The sequence below is a fragment of the Anabrus simplex genome, chromosome 5, assembly GCF_040414725.1.
Source record: "Anabrus simplex isolate iqAnaSimp1 chromosome 5, ASM4041472v1, whole genome shotgun sequence".
Classification (NCBI taxonomy): Eukaryota; Metazoa; Arthropoda; class Insecta; order Orthoptera; family Tettigoniidae; genus Anabrus; species Anabrus simplex.
The window spans coordinates 451976884-451999388 of record NC_090269.1 but is presented as its reverse complement, the minus strand read 5'-3'; the positions used below and the strand labels follow the sequence as shown (position 1 = coordinate 451999388).

At 41.6% G+C, this 22505-nt stretch overlaps 1 protein-coding gene across 5 annotated transcripts in view; it reads left to right on the top strand.

Moving 5' to 3' along the window:
• Positions 1–22505, top strand: part of LOC136875107 (zinc finger protein ZFP2) — a 215706-nt gene that overhangs the window by 117354 nt on the left and 75847 nt on the right. For 3 of the 5 annotated variants that reach the window (XM_068227991.1, XM_068227989.1, XM_068227990.1), the window contains exon 4: positions 13579–14888. The exons of the other annotated variants lie outside the window; for them this stretch is intronic. In XM_068227991.1, coding sequence (XP_068084092.1) covers positions 13579–14065 — 487 coding nt within the window. In that variant the 3' untranslated portion in view covers positions 14066–14888. Of the gene's footprint in view, positions 1–13578; positions 14889–22505 lie in introns of those variants that run through there. 5 annotated transcript variants of the gene reach the window in all.

Below are 22505 nucleotides of genomic sequence, written 5' to 3'. Positions count from 1 at the left end.
GGATTAAATACTTGATTGGTCTGGTCATGCAAAATAAAACCATTAAAAGATTTATAAAGTGCTTTACCCAATTAAATGACATGGAGATATAATTCCATATGAGCTAAGGGCGAAGTTAATACAGACACTGGTACTCCCTATTCTTAATTATTGTGACGTTTTTGTTAATATGACAAGGGACAAACACTTAAAACTTCAATGAACACTGAACTCTTGCCAGGTATGATGTTCATGTCACCCTATACTATCCAGCCCCTCTACCTCTACCTAGTTCCTTCCTTGATATTTCTTTGTACCGCAAAAGTTAAGATAACAGACTGTTTGTGGTGACCGGCACGAGATGGTGGAATTCCCCGCCAGCTCATGTTACAGAAACTAGCTCATGTTCAAGATGTGAAGTTGCATGCCGAGACTACCTGCTGAGGACAGCTGACTGAGTGGTTGAAGTATGAATGAACGTGCGCCTGCTGATTAGTTTTAAGGTCATTTTGTAATGAGGTGTATGGAATAAGATTTAATTATATTTGTGAGAAAAACATATTAGTGTATTACTATTATCAGTGATTTAAGCCCTCAATTGAGCGCTTATGACTATACTGCTAATAATAAGAGATGGTTTGTGACATTTCCTAGAGGGAGGTCCGTTTACTGCCTGCCGAGGCGGGATAAAGGGAGTGGCTGTGTGGTTGCCATGGAGATAAAACTTTTGGGAGGCTCGTCTTGCTGGGAGTTGCCAAACCTCTCACTTCACTTGTGAGCTAGATCTTGTTGCAAGCAGTTTAGTGTGAGTGGCCGTTAGTAAGTTTCTAATTGTATTTTAAATACTATTTACGTACGTACGCACGTGCAATCATTGTATTTATATTTTGTGTACGATGAATACTACTCGAGGGAGAGGGAGGCCCAGGACTCGTCCACCTCGTGAAAAAAATACCGTCGGCCATGGTGTGACAATTCATCACCAAGGAAGAGAAATGATATGTGCTGCAAGAGAATTCTTTGAAGAGGAGGCTACGAGTTTATCGGAAAGGAATGTTCCCTTAATTCCATTCCAGAGCAAAATTTGTTCTATTTGCGACCAGTTCCATTACAGTGGAAAACAAGAATGTGAAGAAAGACCAGTTCTTGTCTCATTTGCGATCACTGTAAAATTTTCAGCAGCCTGTCAGGGTTTCCCAACTTTAACGCAGCAAGGGGACTGCTAATTAAGGCGTAGCTTTATATAATGGATACTCTTACAGAAATTTACGGAAAAGTGAGGATGTTTGGTGACAAGGGTTTGTTTACCGCTGGATTTACGTCGCAGCGACACAGATAGGTCTTACGGCGACAATGGGATAGGAAAGGCCTTGGAGTGGGAAGGAAACGACCCTGGCTTGTTGTGTTTGTTGTGAAAATAGGAAACCACGGAAAACCATCTACAGGGCTACCGACAATGGGATTCGAACCCACTATTTTCCGAACGCAATATATTCTCTTCGCGCTATCATTATAGAATCGTCATTTTTTCAACTTATTGTAATCTAAACATTTTCTTAACATTAAGTTCTGGAATCTTGTACATCTAATCGAAGCGCACAGACAAAAATTATAATTTTATTTATATAGATGAAAGTAGACCGAGTGGCCGCGCGTTTTAACGCTCTGTGGCTATGGAGCCAAGCTCTGCGTGGGTTCCAATCCCACCGTCGGCTCTTCTCAGAATAGCTTTCTGTGGCTTAATATCTTCACTTCCAGGCAAATGCCGGTACAGTTCCTATCCATAGGCACCCCTTACCCAATTTTATTCACCATAACATATTTCGTCTTCATTAGCTCCTCAACTGAGGTTGGTGCCAGGAAGGGCATCCGGCAGTAGAAACATGCTGTGTAAATTAATTAGGAAACCACGGAAAACCATCTTCAGGGCTGCCGACAGTGGCGTTCGAACCCACTATCTCCCGAATACTGAATACTGGCCGCACTTAAGCGACTTCAGCTATCCAGCTCGGTAAATAAAAGGTTTATTTGAGTCCTGTTTATTCCCTGTCAATCCCGATATAAACGCATCAGTCTTAAACGGTAAATATAAGTAATTTAATGACTTTCAACATACGATTCGTAAGATTCCCAGTTTACCGAGCTCGATAGCTGCAATCGCTTAAGTGCGGCCAGTATCCAGTATTCGGGAGATAGTAGGTTCGAACCCCACTGTCGGCAGCCCTGAATATGGTTTTCCGTGGTTTCCCCATTTTCACACCAGGCAAATGCTGGGGCTGTACCTTAATTAAGGCCACGGCCGCTTCCTTCCCACTCCTAGCCCTTTCCTGTCCCATCGTCGCCATACGACCTGTCTGTGTCGGTGCGACGTAAAGCAACCAGCAAAAAAAAAAAAAAAAAAAAAAAGATTCCCAGTTTCGCCAGTTACTTGAGGGATGTCTTCCTGTACTAATCCTTCAGTAAGGATTTCCCTCACAGCAACCTGACTGTTTGTATGTCACTGATAAGAACCTGATTGTTTGTATAAGAGTGATCGTAAATGGGACGACACCGCCTGGCCAGGCAGTCTACAACAGATCACAGTGGTCAGAATGACGGAGAGAACAAGTGAGCCGGAAGCGAGGGCTAAGAGCATGTAGAAAGGAATGCTGGAATGTGGCAACATCGTGAAATGCCACGTGCAGTGCTCCTCCCTCCAACCTTACCTGTCAGACGCCATCTCTTCTTATTAGCAGTATAGTGCTCGTTTTCGTTCTCAATACCTCTTGAGTCCTGCTGTTAGCTTTTCGTTTCTTTTGTTTGAAAGATGTTTGTGATATTTAACGACTTTTGGTAGAGGAGACCACGAGTTTACCATTTTACAATAGTAGTATAATACAGGGATTCGGTGGCCACCACCACCACCGGCTCCCAGAGGCTTCCTCCACCACCCGCGGGAAATTTGAATTTGTAAACAAAGCTAAGTGCTTTTTGACAGCTATCATCGACAACAACGCATCGCTAACCTCACTGCTGCCATCTTGACGGGCCTAAACCTCAGTAGTACCAAGTTAACCTAACTAGCGCGAGATTTGAATTGGTAAACAAATCCACGTGTTTTTTGAGAGCCACGTGCTTTTTGACAGACAACAACGCATCGCTAACCTCGGTACTGCCATCTTGACAGGCCTAAACCTCAGTAGTACCAACTTAACCTAACTAGCGCGAGATTTGAATTTGTAAACAAATCCACGTGTTTTTTGACAGCCACATGCTTTTTTGACAGCTGTCATCCGCCATCTTTAAACTACAGAGCACCCTGCTGCACTCTTTATCGCAGTAGCTGTAAATTCGTCACCTGTCATCCGCAGTGCTGCCATCTTGGCGGGCCTAAACCTTAGTGCTACCAACTTAACCTAACTAGCGCGAGATAAACAAATCCACGTGCTTTTTTGACAGCTGTCAACCGCCATCTTCAATCTATAGAGCACAGTGCTGCCTTCTTTAGCTACTTACCTTTGAAATGTGGTGGCGGAAAATTTGATAAAATGCTTTTTGACAGCAGCCATCTTTGAGCACAGTGCTGCCCTCTTTGTGGCGGCGGGAAATTCCACGTGCTCTTGTTTGGAAACAAACTCACGTTTTTTTTCAGACAGCTGTCATCCGCCATCTTGCATCAAAAACCTCAGTGCTGCACTCTTTAGCTAGATACCTTTGAAATGTGGTGGCGGCAATTTGAATTTTCTACATTCTCTTGTTTGGAAACAAACCTACGCGCTTTTTTTGACAGCTATCATCCACCATCTTTAATCCAGAGAGCACCGTGCTGCCCTCTTTAGCTACTTACCTTTGAAATGTGGTGGTGGCAAATTCTACGCGCTCTTGTTTGGAAACAAACCCATGTGCTTTTCTGACAGCTGTCAACCGCCATCTTTAATCAAGACAGAACAGTGCTGCACTCTTTAGTTGAAATGTGGTGGCAGCAAATTCCACGTGCTCTTGTTTGGTAACAAACCCATGTGCTTTTTGACAGCTGTCATCCGCCATCTTTAATCAAGAGAGCACACTGCTGCCCTCTTTAGCTACTTACCCTTGAAATGTGGTGGCGGCAAATTCCACATTCTCTTGTTTGGAAACAAACCTACGTGCTTTTTTGGCAGCTGTCATCCGCCATCTTTAATCTAGAGAGCACCGTGCTGCCCTCTTCAATGAAGAGAGCACAGTGCTGCACCCTTTAGCTAGATACCTTTGAAATGTGGTGGCGGCAATTTAAAATTGTATCCAGCAGCCATCTTTAATCAACAGATCACCGTGCTGCTATCTTTATCGTAGTAGCGGGAAAACAGCAGCCATCTTTAATCTACAGAGCACCGTGCTGCCCTCTTTAGCTACATACCTTTGAGGAGGGCAACTCGAACAATTCTATTTGACAAGCTGCCATCTTTAATCTACAGAGCATCGTGCTGCCCTCTTTACCTACTTACCTTTGAAATGTGGTGGCGGCAATTTTAAAAATTCTATTTGACAAGTTGTCATCTTTAATCAACAGAGCATCGTGCTGCACTCTTTAGGTACATACATTTAACATGTAGTAGTGGATAATTTGAAAAATTCCGTCAGCTGTTATCTGCCATCTTGCATCGCTTACCTCAGTGCTGCTATCTTTACGGTACTAAACCTTATCGTGGTGGCGGCGGTGGGAAATTTAAAATCTATATGCTTTTTTGACAGCTGACATCCGCCATCTTTAATCATGAGAGAACCGTGCTGGTATCTTGCGGGTAATTCCGTCTACTGTCATCTGCCATCTTTAATCAACAAAGCATCGTACTGCTATCTTAAGCTACATACATTTAACATGTGGTGGCGGATAATTTTAAAAAAACTTCCGTTAGCTATCATCCGCCATCTTTATTCAACAGAGCATCGTGCTGCTATCTCTAGCTACATACATTTTACATGTGGTGGCGGCAATTTGAAATTCTATCTAGGTGCCATCTTTAATTAACAGAGCACCGTGCTGCTATCCGTTTGAATTGTGGTGACGGATAATTTGAAATTCCGTTAGCTATCATCATTAAACATTAGTGCATTCGCTAACCTAACCTCTCATCTACTATCTGGAAGGAGACTACGACACCTCCTCTACCTCCTGCTCTTCTCCTCCTCCCCTACCACCTCCGCCTCCTCCACCTCCTCTGTCAAGGCATAGCTTTATCGAACACGCATCGCGAAGGCAAGAGTGTGCAGCGATAACATTATTATGCATGTTTAGACTTGCGGATTACGAAAGAAACAACAAGACTTGAATCGAACACTGTACTCGATGTCGTTAACTTCAACAGGTGATTAAAACATTGTCTGGTGTGTTCAGAACACTACATAAGTGATCAAGACTAGAATCGAACGCTGTACTTAATACATGTTAGGGGATACCTTTGTTCTAAGATCAGATTGAAACAAAACAAGACTAGAATTGAACACTGCACTCGATGTCGTTAACCTTAACATGTGATCAGAATACTACATAAGTGATTCAGAACATTGATTGATGTGTTCAGATCACTAAACAACTAGAACCGAACACTGTTCTCGATGTTGTTAACTTCAACATGTGATTAGAACATTGTCTGATGTGTTCAGATCACTAAACAACTAGAATTGAACACTGTACTCAATACAACACATCAGGGGATAACTTTGTTCTAAGAAGATCAAATTGAAACATAACAAGACCAGAATCGAACACTGTACTCGATGTCGTTAACTTCAACATGTGATTAAAACATTGTTTGGTGCGTTCAGAACACTACATAAGTAGAATCGAACGTTGTACTTAATATAACATGTTAGGGGATACCTTTGTTCTAAGAAGATCAGATTGAAACATAACAAGACTAGAATTGAACACTGTACTCAATACAATACGTCAGGGGGATAACTTCGTTCTAAGAAGATCAAATTGAAACATAACAAGACTAGAATCGAACACTGCACTCGATGTCGTTAACCTTAACATGTGATCAGAACATTGCCTGATGTGTTCAGATCACTAAACAACTAGAATCGAACACTGTTCTCGATGTTGTTAACTTCAACATGTGATCAGAACATTGTCTGATGTGTTCAGATCACCAAACAACTAGAATTGAACACTGTACTCAATACAACACGTCAGGGGATAACAAGACACGTAACAAGATAACAAGACTAGAATCGAACACTGCACTCGATGTCGTTAACCTTAACATGTGATCAGAGCATTGGTTGATGTGTTCAGATCACTAAACAAGTAGAACCGAACACTGTACTCGATACAACATGTCAGAGGATACCTTTGTTCTAAGAAAATTAGATTGAAACATAACAAGACTAGAATCGAACAGTACACTCGATGTCGTTAACCTTAAAATGTGATCCGATACAACATGTTGGGGGATATCTTTGTTCTGAGAACATTAGATTGAAACAGCAAGTTTAGAATCGAACACTGTACTCGATACATGTGATTAGAACATTGTTTGATGTGTTCAGAGCAAAAGTACAACTTCAATGATTTACCTAGTGTAAAAATCAAAAACACACTGTGCACATATCGCGTAGCGATCTCGCTTAGTAAACGATACAACTTTAATGATTTGCCTAGTAAGAAAATCAAAAACACACTGTGCACATATCGCATAGCTAACTCGGCAACACTTCAAATGATTTGCTTAGCGCGAAAATAAAAAATCTATACCGCGTTGCTATCTCGTTCACCGCACTGCTAAGACGCTTAGTAATTGCAAATACACTGATATATGTCATGCGAAAATCAAGAAAGCACACTGCGTAGCCAACTCGTTCGGTCACACTGCAAATACATTACGATACGTTACTCTTTTTTCTCTCGAAACACACACACACATACGGATAAGAATGTTGCGAGATACTACATACTTACATGTAAAAAATAGGGGGTGAAAAATCATAAATTATATGTACACATGTTGTCTCCTCCAAGTTGTAAGACGAAATAGACGCAGTACTGCGAGTTTCCGCTATAGCTAGCGAACGGAAGTAGCATGATATCTCAGCAAAAAATACGCGTGAGCTTGCATACACGCAAGTCAGACACAATGATGGATACCGCGATTCAAATGCTGGCAACTTATGCCGTCAGGAAGGGCATCCGGCTAGATCATGTAATTACACGTTATGACGATCGCGCAGGTCCCTCGCCTAGCATTTGCTATTTTTACGGCTTCCGACAGTAGGGGTTCGAACCCGTTATCTCCCGAAGTAGCGAGAATGATTGCGGGTACAAGAGTGTTGAGGGTGATTCATCTGTCGGATGGAGGTGATAAGCCTTGTGCAGGCTTCATCAGAAGGAGTGGGCTATGTACCGGCACCGAGTTTTACCGTCACCCTACTGTTGTATATTACATCTTCAGGTAGTTTCGAATAACCAGAGGGTGTGCAAAAAGCCAGCATTAAGTAAGGGTATATAACGCTGTTGATGGGGGCGTTAAACCTTGTGCAGACTCCTTCGAAAATGATTGTGAGTACAAGATGTTGATGGTGATTCATCTGTCGGATGGAGGCGATAAGCTGTGTGCAGGCTTTATCGGTATTAGTAGGCTATGTGCCGGCACCGGGTTTTACCCTCTCCCTACTATTGTATATTACATTCTTAGGCAGTTTCGAATAACCAGAGGGTGTGCAAAAGCCAGCATTAAGTAAGGGTTGTTGATGAGGACGTTAAACCTAGTGCAGGCTTCTCCGAAACTGATTGCGGGTACAAGATGTTGATGGTGATTCATCAGTCGGATGGAGGTGATAAGCCTTGTGCAGTGTTCATCGGAAGGAGTAGGCTATGTACCGGCACCGGGTTTTACCCTCTCCCTACTGTTGTATATTACATTCTTAGGCAGTTTCGAATAACCAGAGGGTGTGCAAAAAGCCAGCATTAAGTAAGGGCTGTTGATGGGGACGTTAAACCTTGTGCAGGCTTCTCCGAAACTGATTGCGGGTACAAGATGTTGATGGTGATTCATCTGTCGGATGGAGGTGATAAGCCTTGTGCAGGCTTCTTCGGTAGGAGTAGGCTATGTGCCGGCACCGGGTTTTACTCTCACCCTACTGTTGTATATTACATTCTTAGGCAGTTTCGAATAACCAGAGGGTGTGCAAAAAGCCAGAATTAAGTAAGGGCTGTTGATGGGGACGTTAAACCTGGTGCAGGCTTCTCCGAAACTGATTGTGGGTACAAGATGTTGGTGGTGATTCATCTGTCGGATGGAGGCGTTAGGCCGTGTGCAGGCTTCATCAGTAGGAGTAGGCTATGTGCCGGCACCGGGTTTTACCCTCTCCCTACTATTGTATATTACATTCTTAGGTAGTTTCGAATAACTAGAGGGTGTGCAAAAAGCCAGCATTAAGTTAGGGTATATAACGCTGTTGATGAGGGGGACGTTAAACCTTGTACAGACTCCTTCAACAGGAGTAGCCTATGTGCCGGCGCCGTGCAAGCTCTTTCGATAGGAGTAGGCTATGTGCTAGCACTAGGTTATACCCTCTCCGTACAATCATAATATTTTATCTTAGGAACTTACACCAGAAGGAATTACTAACACGATTAAGAAAATGTTCTGTGAGTTACAAGTAGCTTATCATGTACGCAGTGACCTTGTTCAAGGTTACTACAGCCGGAAGACGAGTGTACAATTTCAGTCAACGCATGCATTCTCTACCTCGCTCTGACTGACTGCGCCGATACAACTTCAAAGACAGTGTTCTATGCGGTGGAACAAAAATGTAACCCGGTGTGAGCACATAGCCTGCTACTAAAGCTTAACACTGTAAATGTTTGGAGCTCCTTTTTTACAGATAGATGTGGTTCCTAAAGTAACAGGGCCGGGATTAAAAATATGTTTTACAGCCGAGTGTCCCTAACATGAGATTTTAAATTGCAAGAATCTGTTTTACGGCCGGTTGCCCTTCCTGACGCGAGATTTTAAATCACAAGAGTCTGTCTTACAACTGGATGCCCTTCTAGGATTTTAAATAGCAGTATCTAGCCTCTTATATCATACGCTATTGTTTTACGGTCGGTTGTCCTTCCTGACGTCAAAGAACTAGGATTAAGAATCTGTTTTACAACTAGTTGCCCTTTCTAACACGAGAATCGGGGTTTTACAGCTGGATGCTCTTCTTTGGTTTTAAATCACAGTATCTAGTGTTACATTTCACGAACTATTGTTTTACAAGTGGTTGCCCTTCCTGACACAAAACTAGCAGTATCTAGCCTCTTACATCATACACTATTGTTTTACGGTCGGTTGCCCTTCCTGACGTCAAAGAACTGGGATTAGGAATCTGTTTTACAACTAGTTGCCCTTTCTAACACGAGAATCGGGGTTTTACAGCTAGATGCTCTTCTTGGTGCAGGAACTAAGATTTAAATCGCAGTATCTAGTGTCTCACATCACGAACTATTGTTTTACAGCCGGTTGCCTTTCCTGACGCAAAACTAAGATTTTAAATCGCAAGAATTTGTTTTAAGACTAGTTACCCTTCGTGATGCAAGAAATAAGATTTTAAATTACAGTATCTACCCTCTTACATCATACACCATGGTTTTACGGCTATTTACCCTCCTTGACGCGAGGACTAAGATTTTAACTCGCGAGAAGCTGTCTTACTGCTAGATACCCTTCCTAACGCGAGAACTAAGATTTTAAATCGCAAGAATTAATTTTACAGCCGGGTGTTATTTTTGATGAGAGAAACAAGATTTTAAATTGCAGTATCTTGTGTCCCACACCACAAACTATTGGTTAATAGCTAGATGCCCTTCTTGAAGCATAAACTATTAGTATCTAGCCTCTTACATCATACACCATAGTTTTACGACCGGTTACCCTTCCTGACGTTAAAGGACTAGGATTTTAAATCGCAGTATACGCGACAAATCTCTTGTAGCGGGTTTTATAACTAGATGTCCCGGTGCCGGTACATAGCCTACTCCTTCCGATGAAGCCTGCACAAGGCTTATCACCTCCATCCGACAGATGAATCACCCTCAACACTCTTGTACCCGCAATCATTCTCGCTACTTCAGGAGATAGCGGGTTCGAACCCCTACTGTCGGAAGCCGTAAAAATAGCAAATGCTAGGCGAGGGACCTGCGCGATCGTCATAACGTGTAATTACATGATCTAGCCGGATGCCCTTCCTGATGGCATAAGTTGCCAGGATTTGAATCGCGGTATCCATCATTGTGTCTGACTTGCGTGTATGCAAGCTCACGCGTATTTTTTGCTGAGATATCATGCTACTTCCGTTCGCTAGCTATAGCGGAAACTCGCAGTACTGCGTCTATTTCGTCTTACAACTTGGAGGAGACAACATGTTGTGTACATATAATTTATGATTTTTCGCCCCCTATTTTTAACATGTAAGTATGTAGTATCTCGCAACATTCTTGTGTGTGTGTGTGTGTGTGTGTGTTTCTAGAGAAAAAAGAGTAACGTATCGTAATGTATTTGCAGTGTGACCGAACGAGTTGGCTACGCAGTGTGCTTTCTTGATTTTCGCATGACATATATCAGTGTATTTGCAATTACTAAGCGTCTTAGCAGTGCGGTGAACTAGTTAGCTACGCGGTATAGATTTTTTTATTTTCGCACTAAGCAAATCGTTTGAAGTGTTGCCGAGTTAGCTATGCGATATGTGCACAGTGTGTTTTTGATTTTCGTACTAGGCAAATCATTAAAGGTGTATCGTTTACGAAGCGAGATAGCTACGCGATATGTGCACAGTGTGTTTTTGATTTTTACACTAGGTAAATCATTGAAGTTGTACTTTTGTTCTGAACACATCAAACAATGCTCAAAATGCACGTGGCTTTGTTTACAAATTTCAAATTTCCCGCGGGTGGTGGAGGAGACCTCTGGGAAACCTCTGGCTGTGGTGGTGGTGGTGGTGGAGGAGGCCTCTGGGAGCCGGTGGTGGTGGTGGCCGCCGAATCCCTGTATTATACTACTTACAATATTTAGCCGGTGTGAGTATCAGATCCCAGCGTAAGGTAATAAGGAAGAGTACCCTCCTGTTGTCGCTGACGAGACCAGTGTATTTATGTTTCAGAACATCAGAAACAATATTCAGTGCAATTTGACATGGGATGGGCCGCTGGAAGGAGAAGTGGAGGGAGTTTGGAGCGCAAAGAAAGGAGTAGACTCGGAATAGCTCTTTGATGAAGACGTTCTTGTTGAAGTGTATGCAACTCCTATCATACATGAAGAATTCACCGATGGAGGTCATGGGGATGATCTAGCTAGAAAATAAGATGACTCCACAAAGCTGTCCAGCTTTATGTGCCACTTGCTTCTCGTATTTTCCATCACCAGAAAGGAAGACTGTAACAACATTTCGTTAAGGTCACTTGGCTGAAGCTTAAAACATTTGGATATAGCCGTCAAGAGGATATCATCCTCCACAGTGCTGCCCTCCTGGAGTATCCTTCGGGTCGTATTCACTACCGAAATGGCACAATATGACAAATAAAAAGAAGAAAGTTTTGAAAATATTCGAAAAGACGCTGAAATAACTTGGCAGAAGCAGGAAGTTGCTACAAGAAGGAATAAATAACGAGGTTCGTGATCAGTTCATTGCAGTGAGAAAACAGCGTGCAGTTATACACAACCGAACGCTACGAATCTGGGCGATATCTTTTAAATTATAAATTGATGTAAGCAAGACCTTTAAAGATTCCAAATAATACCTGCAGCAGTAGGAGAGAAACAAGATTATTTCTTGCAAGGTCACGCATAGAGTTGGCAGCAGATCTGTTGGTGATGCCTCTGATATAGAAGAGAACTGTTGAGTTTGTTACGGAAGGAAGTCACTTTTTGATGAGTATAATTTTATACCAGAGCAGATACTTAACGTAAATACGTAAAGAGTTGAGTTCTGGGAGAACTCTTGCCGTTAAGGGAGCAAAGTCGATGTATGGTATCGTGGGTTCAGTTGCAGCAACTACCCATTCATACACGATAATGCCTGCTATTTTAACGAATGGCACCCTTTTTCCACACGTGTATGTTCTCTGGGAACCCAGTGGGAAATTTCCACCAAGCAAGGCACTTGAATTATCCAGTGTGAAGGCATGTGCTATTAAATCACCCAACATGACGAAACTGGATTTGAAAGTATTCCTGTAACAAATCTTATGGCCGGATTTGCACGATAGAAATAGAATTCTTATTATGGTTGATTCATGGACAGGAAATAAAGATGAGACAGTTCCAGAAGGTGCTGAATTTTACAAGAAACTGATCCCTGCAAAATGTACTGGATTGGTGTAACCAGCGGATGCTTTTCTTTTTCCGCCCATTTAAAATTATGGTACAGTTCATCACAGATAAAATAGTGTTATCGTCTACAGTGAAATTTGTGGCAGCCTCATTCGATGTGCTCACTGTGAAAGATATTTAAGTCTAGAGCACGGATTACTTATCGACCTTCATGTTTACTGCACTTGAACTGCCATGGGTGCGTGGAGTGTTTTGTTTTGAGTATTTAAACGCTACCGAATGCATTTGCTAGCCAATCTACAATATTCAGCCGAGTTTGGACTAACCTGCACGGGGATTCCTGTGTTTATGTGTACTCACCGTCTACAATTTGCAGCTCGTAGCTCCTACCTTTCTTGTCCATAGCAGCTGTAATTTGCTTGGTATGCATATTTCGATATTTTCTAAGGCGATGCTGTGGTGCCTTTCAATGTCCTGTTGTATCGAATTGTGGTTTAAGCTTTGATTTTCATGCTCATTTTAGCTGCAGTTTCATAGGAACACTTGTAAGGATATTCAAGGATAAGGCATCTTGCATTTCGATTCAAAGGATATTTCAGGTTATGAGAACATTTTAATAAAACACTACAACTTAAGCCATGCTCTTTGTCCCCATCGTAACATCTAGGACAGTATTACCTGAAGATGATGTGGAAGTGCAAAAAGTTAGGGAAAGGAACTTCATCTGCTTGTTATCATCAGAATTAGTGGTTTCCATATTGTTATGAGCTCTGTTAAGGAAAGCAGCTAAGACATAGACTGATGCAATACATGGTAGTCAGTACGAAATTCTTTGTATGATCCTAATTTAGTATATTTAAGGTGGCTCTGTTTCATTGCACTGTGTAATTAGGTATGAAACAATTGTGACATAGTAGAATGCTACACTGGTACGATAACACTGTAAAAGTATAATTTGTATTGTTGCATTCATGAGGGAAATGTATGTTCTAAAACAATGGGTGCTGCATTTTCACAAGAGGTCATTGACCCCTAGTAGTGGGGATACAGGGTATGAGGTCATTGACCCCTAGTATAATAATGGGGCAATGCCAATTCACGGATTTTGCATAAGAGAGCATGTGCCTAACCTCACAGTCGCCACTTTGGTGGAGCCTAACCTCACTTTCACGGGCAGATGCCCTTCCCGCCGCTAACAGTTGCTATGTTGGAAGGGACTAACCTCATTTTTACAGCTAGATGCCATTCCCGACGCCATCTTGAGCAGTAGGGCAATGGACACTCTCCGGACGTTTGTTTACAAGGTTTCAATTTGTCGCTGCAGATTGAGCCCAGAGGACAGCAATGCAGATCATCCATCTCCGGATGGCAGCCAACATCTCAAGGTACACGAAGAGTCTCATCACTTCATCTGCGATCACTGCGGAAAGATGTTTAGTAGCCGAAGCAGCCTGCTTGAGCACGTCATGATCCACATGGTCAAGGCGTGTGGAATTGCCCAGAAAAGCTTTACAGAGAGTAGTAACCTGACAGTGCACACAGAAGCCAAGAACGTTGAGTGTTCATTCTGCCGGAAAATGTTTAGAAATGCGTCGCATTTTACCATTCATATCCGGACTCATATAGAAGAGATGCCGTACTGCTGCAATGTTTGTGGTGAACGCTGTAGATATAAAAGCAAGATAATCCAGCACATGCGGACGCATACAGGAGAAAAACCATACTTGTGTAATATCTGTGGCAGTTCGTTTAGCCAAAAAGGGAATCTAACGAAGCACCTGCGTACACATGCAAGAGAGAAAAAATGTTAATGCAATTTGTGTGGTAAGGCCTTTAGCCAGAAAATTGATCTAACCAAGCACCTGTGCACGTCGTGAAAATTTATCTAACCTTATTCCTGCAGTATGTGTGGTAGGGCCTTTAGCCCGAAAGGTGATCTAACCGACCAAAAGCGGACGCCTACAGGCCACAAGCCATATTCCTGATTTATATATTGCAAGGCCTTTAGACAGAGCACGCATCTAACCATGCCCCTGTAATGTGTCTCATAAGGCCTTTATCCAAAAAGGTAAACTCACCGACCACCTGCGCACGCATGCAGTTGATAGGCCATATACCTTCGCTGTGTGTGATAACGTCCCTAGTCATAAACAAATGCGACGCATACACGAGATAGGCGATTTTCCTGCAATGTGTGTGGCAAGGTCTTTTGCAGGAAACACTTGCCGTTGCATCATGGAAGACAGTGATTGGCTAATAAGTAGAGTAAATGATAATATGGATGATACTGATATTTGTGACATTGAAGTGAATTGTTGATGCATTTAGTATGGGATATGTTTCAGACATGTGGCTGTGCCCTGTGCCATAGTGGTTGCTGTTAATTAATGCCATTAATACGTTCACAAGTAGTAACAGTGTTTCATTAGATAACTTGTGTTATAGTAGAAGCAGGACTTTGCCATCTGCTTCCATGTTCCTTTCAGTTGGTATGTATAAGCCTACTTTTTGCCAGAATTCATTCTGACTTGGATGTTTAAACAACTGTCTTGCCTTGTGTTATCTATAATTAAATGTAATGTGTTAATAAGTGCTACCACTGTGTGGTATTTTTTGGTGTTCATGATGCCATCAGCCGCGATTTAAATAAGTTCTTGTAGTAATAGAATATACTGATTGAATACAAGTAATTATTTTCGTATTTCCAGTTAGGATTGACAAAGCAAACAGAGCCGAAAGTGTGAAGCATTAGGATGTGTTCAATGCTTAAAATGATTATAACCTAATATTAGATGATCAGATAACAATAACAATATATTATGATTAACTTTGTAATTTTAACTGATACTCTTTATTTCTAAATTTACTTTTTACTTTTACCCATTCCTTCAACTTGATCACTTGGACATGGAAGTATGCCAAATGTGCAATGTGAGTACTCGGCAATACTCCAGCATCATATTTTCTATGTCAAACGGCAATGTTTTACGTTCATTTCGACCAACATTGCATATTACTTTCTGGTATTCAGGTTTTCACCAGTCGAATCCTGGAAAAGCAAAGTGTGAATGCAAAAATGTACAGATGTGCTACTGCTCTGTACTCAGTTATGTTCAAAATGACGAGTCCAGATCTTGACATGGAGTTATTTGTTTATTAACAATCGCGTCCGAACTCTCATCACTGTTTTTATAGGAATATATATATATATATATGTATTCCATTTATTCCGTTGTTTGTGTTTAAATATCAATGAATCAATCAATCAGTCAAATAGTAACCACTGATCTGCATTTATGGCATTCGCACATGTGGAAGATACCCTATCCGTTCTTTACCTAGTCTCTCCTTTTCATCATTGCTACAAACCCTAAATACCCCCATGTGCAGAGATCTGCACCCTTTATTTAAAATTCATGCATATATCATATAGTGTACTGTTTTTCACTTAATTTTTTATGACTGTCAGTTATGCTTGACATCATGTTATCTTTAGCTGAATTCTTCACTAGTTTCAATTTTCTAATAAATTCCTTCAATTTTTCTTTACTCCACAACCATGTCTAACTCCACCTGCACCTTCTTCTTAATCTCTTTACTTCTCTGTTATATTATAGCAGATCATTAGCATTCCTTACCCCTTTTAAATTGTGTAGCTGTTTTCATATTCCTTGCCAGTTTTAAACCCATCTCACAGACTGCTTACATGTTTATTCACTGCATTCGGCTGATAATACTTTATTTTCATAAACTCCCTCACGCCTGCCTTATCGGCCATATGGTACTGCCTAATAGTCCTAATTTTTCGACCGTCCTTTCTGTCACTTTTATTTTTAACAACGAGAAGATCAGCTCCGTGATCACTAATAACACCGTCCGGCTCAGTGGATAAATGGTTAGCGTGCTGGTCTTTGGTCACAGAGTTCCAGATTAGATTCCCGGCAGGATGGGTAATTGTAACAATAATTGGTTAATTCCCCTGCACAGAGACTGGGTATATGTGCCGGCATAATCACAATTTCATTCTCATCACGACGCGCAGGTCGCCTATGGGAGTCAAACTAATACCGTCTATTACTTCGGTTTCTCTATAGACCTCATCTGGTATTTCAGCTCCACATCTAGAATAGTCTTCCCTCTAGTTGCTTCCATCACTTTCTGAACCAGCCGCCCTTCCCATTTGTTGGTCATGCTTCCTGTCGTTCGCATCACCTTCCCGATTGAGGACACACTGCGTTCGATGGATGGGAGTCACCGCGTCTCCTGAGAAGAGCTGTTGCCTTGGAAGCTCGAATGTGCGTGTGGCGATGGATCATTGAAATAAATCACCCAAGGTGTCACTACTCGATAAATATAAGCTTTTTATTAACCCCAGAGGCATTGGATACTTACCTGCATCGGGAAATATATGAGGTGACACGTTGAGCATAACGCCAATGTTCGAAACAGTTCTTTGCTATGTGACGAGAAAATCCGTACAAAGAGTTTTCCACTCACCGGAGAGAGAATAACAGAAAACAAGCCTGAACGATGGATCGCTCGGCTCGTGGGTCGATGAAGAACTGCATGATACATGAACATCAATATTTCGAACGCATATTCCGTTCGTGGACCACGCCTAGCTGAGGGTCGGTTGCTAACACTGATCACGGCATTGCGTTAGAACGACGGGAAACCGCGTCTCCTGAAATGAGCTCAACTTCGGTGGATCCTGGCGAGTCGACACCACCACTGAGAGTGGGACAGTCCTCGCAGCGTTTCTGACGCCAGTTCGCCGCCCTTTCCCTACAGAAAGCTCGAAAGTGTGTGTATGGGGCGACCGAACATTCAAAATATAAACGACTTCAGAGCAGGTGAGACTACCCGCTGAAGTTTAGCATATTATTAAGTGGAGGAAAAGAAACCAACAAGTAGCGGCCAGTGACCAGCATTGAATATCGCAGGTTCACCCAGCCGACAATGAAGGTGTTTGGGAAGCTCCAATAATCTCGGGATCCTTCTTGAATGGGGCCACGCTCCGCAGAAGGTTCCAGGCCCGTAGAGACCACTGCGGCTTCAGGAGGCTCTTACCTTAGAGTAGGGTTATTTGTCAAACCGGTGAGAAGGTTGGTAGCACGTTCGTCCCACAAGGGAGTTAAAGCGAACACCAGAGAGGGACAAAAGATAGAAAGGTTAAAACAAACAAATGCAACACAATACAGTAAGCAGCAAATGGGAGAAAAACACACTTACCACCGGAAGCGGGGGAAATTAGCTTAAGGCTGTGGTCAAAATCAAGAAAAAACGGTGACAGTGCTCCATTGATACAATGAAATGAAAATCAACAGTTTCTAGGCATCAAAACTTTAATTCAAAGTTAAAAGTTAGTTTTAAGAACAATGTAGATCAAATTAAATTAGTTAAAACTGCAATAAAATGTTGAATGGCTCCTAGTGGTTTTGAAAACTCCAAAATGTGAATCAATTTAAGTTGGTTTAACGGAGATAAAATGTAGATTGAGAGCAAAACAATTCAAAGTGGTTGACTTCTATGCGAAAGAAATAGAATATAAGATCTCACAAAAATTACAACTCTTAGTTGTAACTGGTCACCTACCTTGAAGTTAATTAAATCAAACGTTTTCTTAGATTAAAATTAGATACCCCTAGTTCCAGTAGGCGAAATCACATTAAAATTACCTAAAATCACACAGAATTAAGACCCGTTTCTCACCAAGGGGCTGCCGCAAGGATATGTTCTTCACAAGTAAACGAGAAAACAAATCGCCTTTAAAAAATAAACATGATTCGCGCACGAAGAAAATAAAAAAAAAATTCAGATCAATTAATACACACGGAAATAAATAAGCATCCACACCATGGAAAGCAGAAATAAGAGGCACGGGCCAAATCAAACCCCGAAGCTTAGCTACAATACCATTCCCTCACAACAACGTTGCTAGGGGATACCAATCAACAAAAGCAACGCGTCCGCCCAAAGCCGAATAGCACTTGCCGGGCACAAAACAAAACGGCAAAATGAACAAACAGGAAAGAATAAATTAAAACTGGAACGAACATACGAGAAAAAACTAAAGTTTGAAAACGACCTTGCGAGGCCCTCCTTGCTTTTCAGAGAGAATATTACATTTTCAGGTCAAAATTTAAAATAAAACCTAAAATTAAATTTTGAAGAATAGTTCACACGCAAAAATGTAGCTTCATTAATCGAACCCGTGGTAACGTAATGGACGCACTGCCCTTATCCGAAACAGAAATCATCTTCGCAGATGTAGGAAATTTTTAACGTGCGTAACTTAAACAATTCGTTTTCGTTTCTTCACGTGGATTTTCATGCATGAGTAAAATTAGTGGAAAGACTTACAGTTTTTGGTCCAATCGCGAACAAGGCAACCGGCGCACAGGATACTACCTTTCACACGAAGATCCATTCATTTAAGAGAACTTGTAGCGTACACAATAAAAACGGAGCTCAACATCACAGCGTAAGGAGCTCCAACGGCCGTAGTAAGTTAGTCTCATCCAGGGTCCATTCTGCAGAACCACGCCATAGCGCCGATCAGGAGAACACAGCTTCTCTTCATGGCGGCACAACTCAGACTGCCTGCGTCCCCACGCCAGTGAAGTTGGCTTCACTCGGCCGCTCATTGCCTCAGGCAGTAACGAGAGTTCACCAGCATTTCTCCGGCTCGCCAAGATCCATTTCTCCCTAGTTTTAGCGTCTTTGGAACATTTATAAACAATTTGTTTGGGATGGTATGTGATGTGCTATTACACATCGGAACTATACACCATTTATAAGTTTTCTACCTCACTGTCTGCGCAGGATTCATTTTAAGTCTAAAATATACCACTGAGATTATTATTCAATGTATGACCTCGAATTTAACCATACCAGACACTAACATAAAGTAGAAATACGCAAAGTGTATCCTGCTCCTCACAGCACACTATGTATTATTTCGTCTGCTAATTCAGTCAACCTGTACGATGACGTCAGACCAATGAGATCGCGTACTTGCGTCATGTGACATTTTCGTACTTTAATTTAGATTTTTATCATGTTTGGAGTTATTATTTGTACATTCTGATCACATTTTTGAATTCTGCATGAAATTTTGAATCAGGTTAGCATAATTTTAATTAAAACCCTGGATCATGCATGTTCCCTATTAGACTAGGCGAAGCTTTATCTGACTGTAATAATTAAGAGGGGAATTCCTGAAGGCAGTGTTATTGGACATTTGGATCTTTATTTTTTCTTATAGATATAAATGGTGTGAGTAAATATGTGGAATCAGAAAGAGAAGGCTTTTGTCAGATTATGTTATTCTGTATAGAGTAATAAATATATTACTAGATTGTGAGAAAGTGCAAAATGACCTCAATAATGTTGTAAGATGGACCGCAGGCAATTGTATGATGATAAACGGGGTTAAAAGTCAGGTTGTGAGTTTCACAAATAGGAAAAGTCCTCTCAGTTTTAATTACTGTGTTGATGTGGTAAAAGTTCCTCTTGTGGATCACTGTAAGTATCTAGGTGTTAACATCTTCATTGGGATAATCACATGAATGGGATTGTAAATGAAGGCTACAAATCTCTGTAGATGGTTATGAGAGTGTTTAGGGGTTGTAGTAAGGATGTAAAGGAGAGGACATGTAAGACTCTGGCAAGACCTTAACTAGAGTATGGTTCTAGTGTATGGGACCATCACCAGGAATACCGGTTTATTTATTTAATCGTGTCAGAAACATACATTATACTTACAATTATACAGGACAATAACAAATCTGGTACGATAATCATTAATCATTTCTGATGATGGCAGGTAATGATGTGATTTAAGCTCTACATAAGTTCAAAATTAATTAAATGTGGTGTGACCAGTAAGCGGCTAATTTATAAGCTTCCGTGGTAGCGTCGATCACATTCTGGAGAGAGCAAGTAGTTGGACGCAAGTTACAAGCAAGAAGGTGGCTCATTGTCTGTTCTTCACCACATTCACATGGAGTGGAGTCACAAACAAAACCCCAACTCCTGAATGCAACCTGTTGACCAGCTATCCTCGTGAATTGGAGGAAGTCTTTCGGAAGGCGTAATCCATCCTGCAAAGTGGCTGGATCCGGAACGCCATGAATTCATTCTGAACTTCGATGGCGATTCAGTGAGGCTTTCAGTTGTATGGAAAACGCTTTTCCTTGATTTGAGCCGTTGGGTTGCTGGATGGTACCCATATAAAGTATGGGTCGTCAGGTTCAGTGCTTTAGATTTCTCCAGTCTGGGTGCATACTCACGGCGAATATCTGGAGGTGGGATACCTGCTAGACAATAAACATTATCAAGTGTTGTAGATCTCAAACATCCTGTAATGAGTCTGCAGGTTTCATTTAAGGCGACATCCACTTGATTAGCATGACTAGATCTACACCAGACAGGGCAGGCGTATTCTGTTGCTGAATAACAGAGGGCTATTGCTGATGTTCTTAAAAGGTGAGGATGCGTTCCCAGGTTGAACCCGATAATTTCCGGATAATGTTGTTCCTTGCAAATACCTTCCTTTTGGTATTCAGACAGTGTGTTCTATAGGTTAGTGCTCGGTCAAGAGTTACTCCAAGATATTTGGGAGTGAAGCAGTGTTCTAATATTTTACTTCCCAAATCACTTGCAATTTTCTCGCTGTCTGTCGATTTTTTAGGTGGAAGGCACAGACTTGTGTTTTTGATGGGTTTGGTTTTAGTTGGTTCTCTTGGTAATAACCACTTAGAATTTGTAGAGCATGGGAGAGATTCTCTTCAACTAGTTCAAACGTTTCCTCTTGAGCTGCCAGAGCGACATCGTCTGCATAAATAAAACTATTTGTCCCTTGTGGGCGAGGCTGATCATTGTTGTAGATGTTGAAATGTATAAGTGCTAGCACACTCCCTTGTGGAAGGCCATTCTTTAAGTTCTTCCATCTACTCCTCTGGCCTTCGAATTCAACAAAACCTTCTGTTCTGTAGAAAGCACTCAATTATTTGGGTGCACTTTACGAAGCAGTATATGGTGATTAACTGTATGGTAGGCTGATGTCAAGTCAACAAAAACTACTCCAGTGACTTTGTTGTTTTCATACCGTCTTCTATATATTGTGTGAGATGCAACTTTTCCCTGGTCGAAAGCCGGCTTGTTCTGGTATGAGTAATGGGTCTATCACTTCAGATGGTCTGTCCAGAATCATTCTTTCTAAGATTTTGTATAAATGGCACAACAAAGAGATTGGTCGGTAGTTCTTCGGATCACCTGCGTTCTTGCCAGGTTTGAGTATTGCTATGACTCTTGATATTCTCCATAGTTTAGGAATTTTGCAATATTTGATGCAGTTGTTGAATAAGTCCAAGAGCCATTGCTTACTGACAGGACCAAATATTTTGAGTTGCTCAATACAAATATCATCTCAAGGCCTGCCGTCTTACCATTTTTGCATTTATTCAGCGCTCTATGTAGATCTTCCATAGCAAACCGGTTAGAGAGAATGCTGTTTTCCTGATTAGTCAGCTTTCCTTCCTTTTGTTTTGATCCTCTCCCAGCTTTATTTGATTTGCTGAAACGTTGCTATGTACTAAGGTCTCAGTTGTTTCATTACTGAGGTGCCTAAGTAACCTCCACGCGTTGTAACTGTTTCTTCCCATATCCAGCTCTTCTATTAATTTAATCCATTGGTTACGTCTGGATTCTGAAATGGAGGAAGTAACACGCTATCCGCTATGGATAGTTTCGTCACTGAAAGGATCTTTTGTGAAAAGGACTTGATATTCTTTCAGCAAAGTGGATGTTTCCAGGTAAGACATTGAATGTAACTGGTCCTACATCCTCTACGAATAGCTTTTCTGGAGCAATACTGGACGACTTCCAAGAACTCTTCTTATGCCTCTGGAACGGGCTTAATTGTTGTAATCCGCTCATCAAGCATTGTGGTAAACCTCTGCTAGTCTGCCTTCTTGAAATTTGAAGTTGTAACTTCGCCTGAAGTGCACGGTGTGTGGGCGGATTGCTGGTACCAACTGACACATAATTGGGCGGTGTTGTGTGCTAGGAATCGGTGTACAAATTGAATTTACGCTTTGATTAGCTAATTTCTCGCTCACAAAAATAAGATCAGGGTTGTATCCACGTTGCCATCTACCACTATTAAAAGATGGAGGAAGTTTATTATCATGGATTAAGGATAGTCGATGCAATTCTGCCCACTCTAGTACGGCATCTCCATTTGAA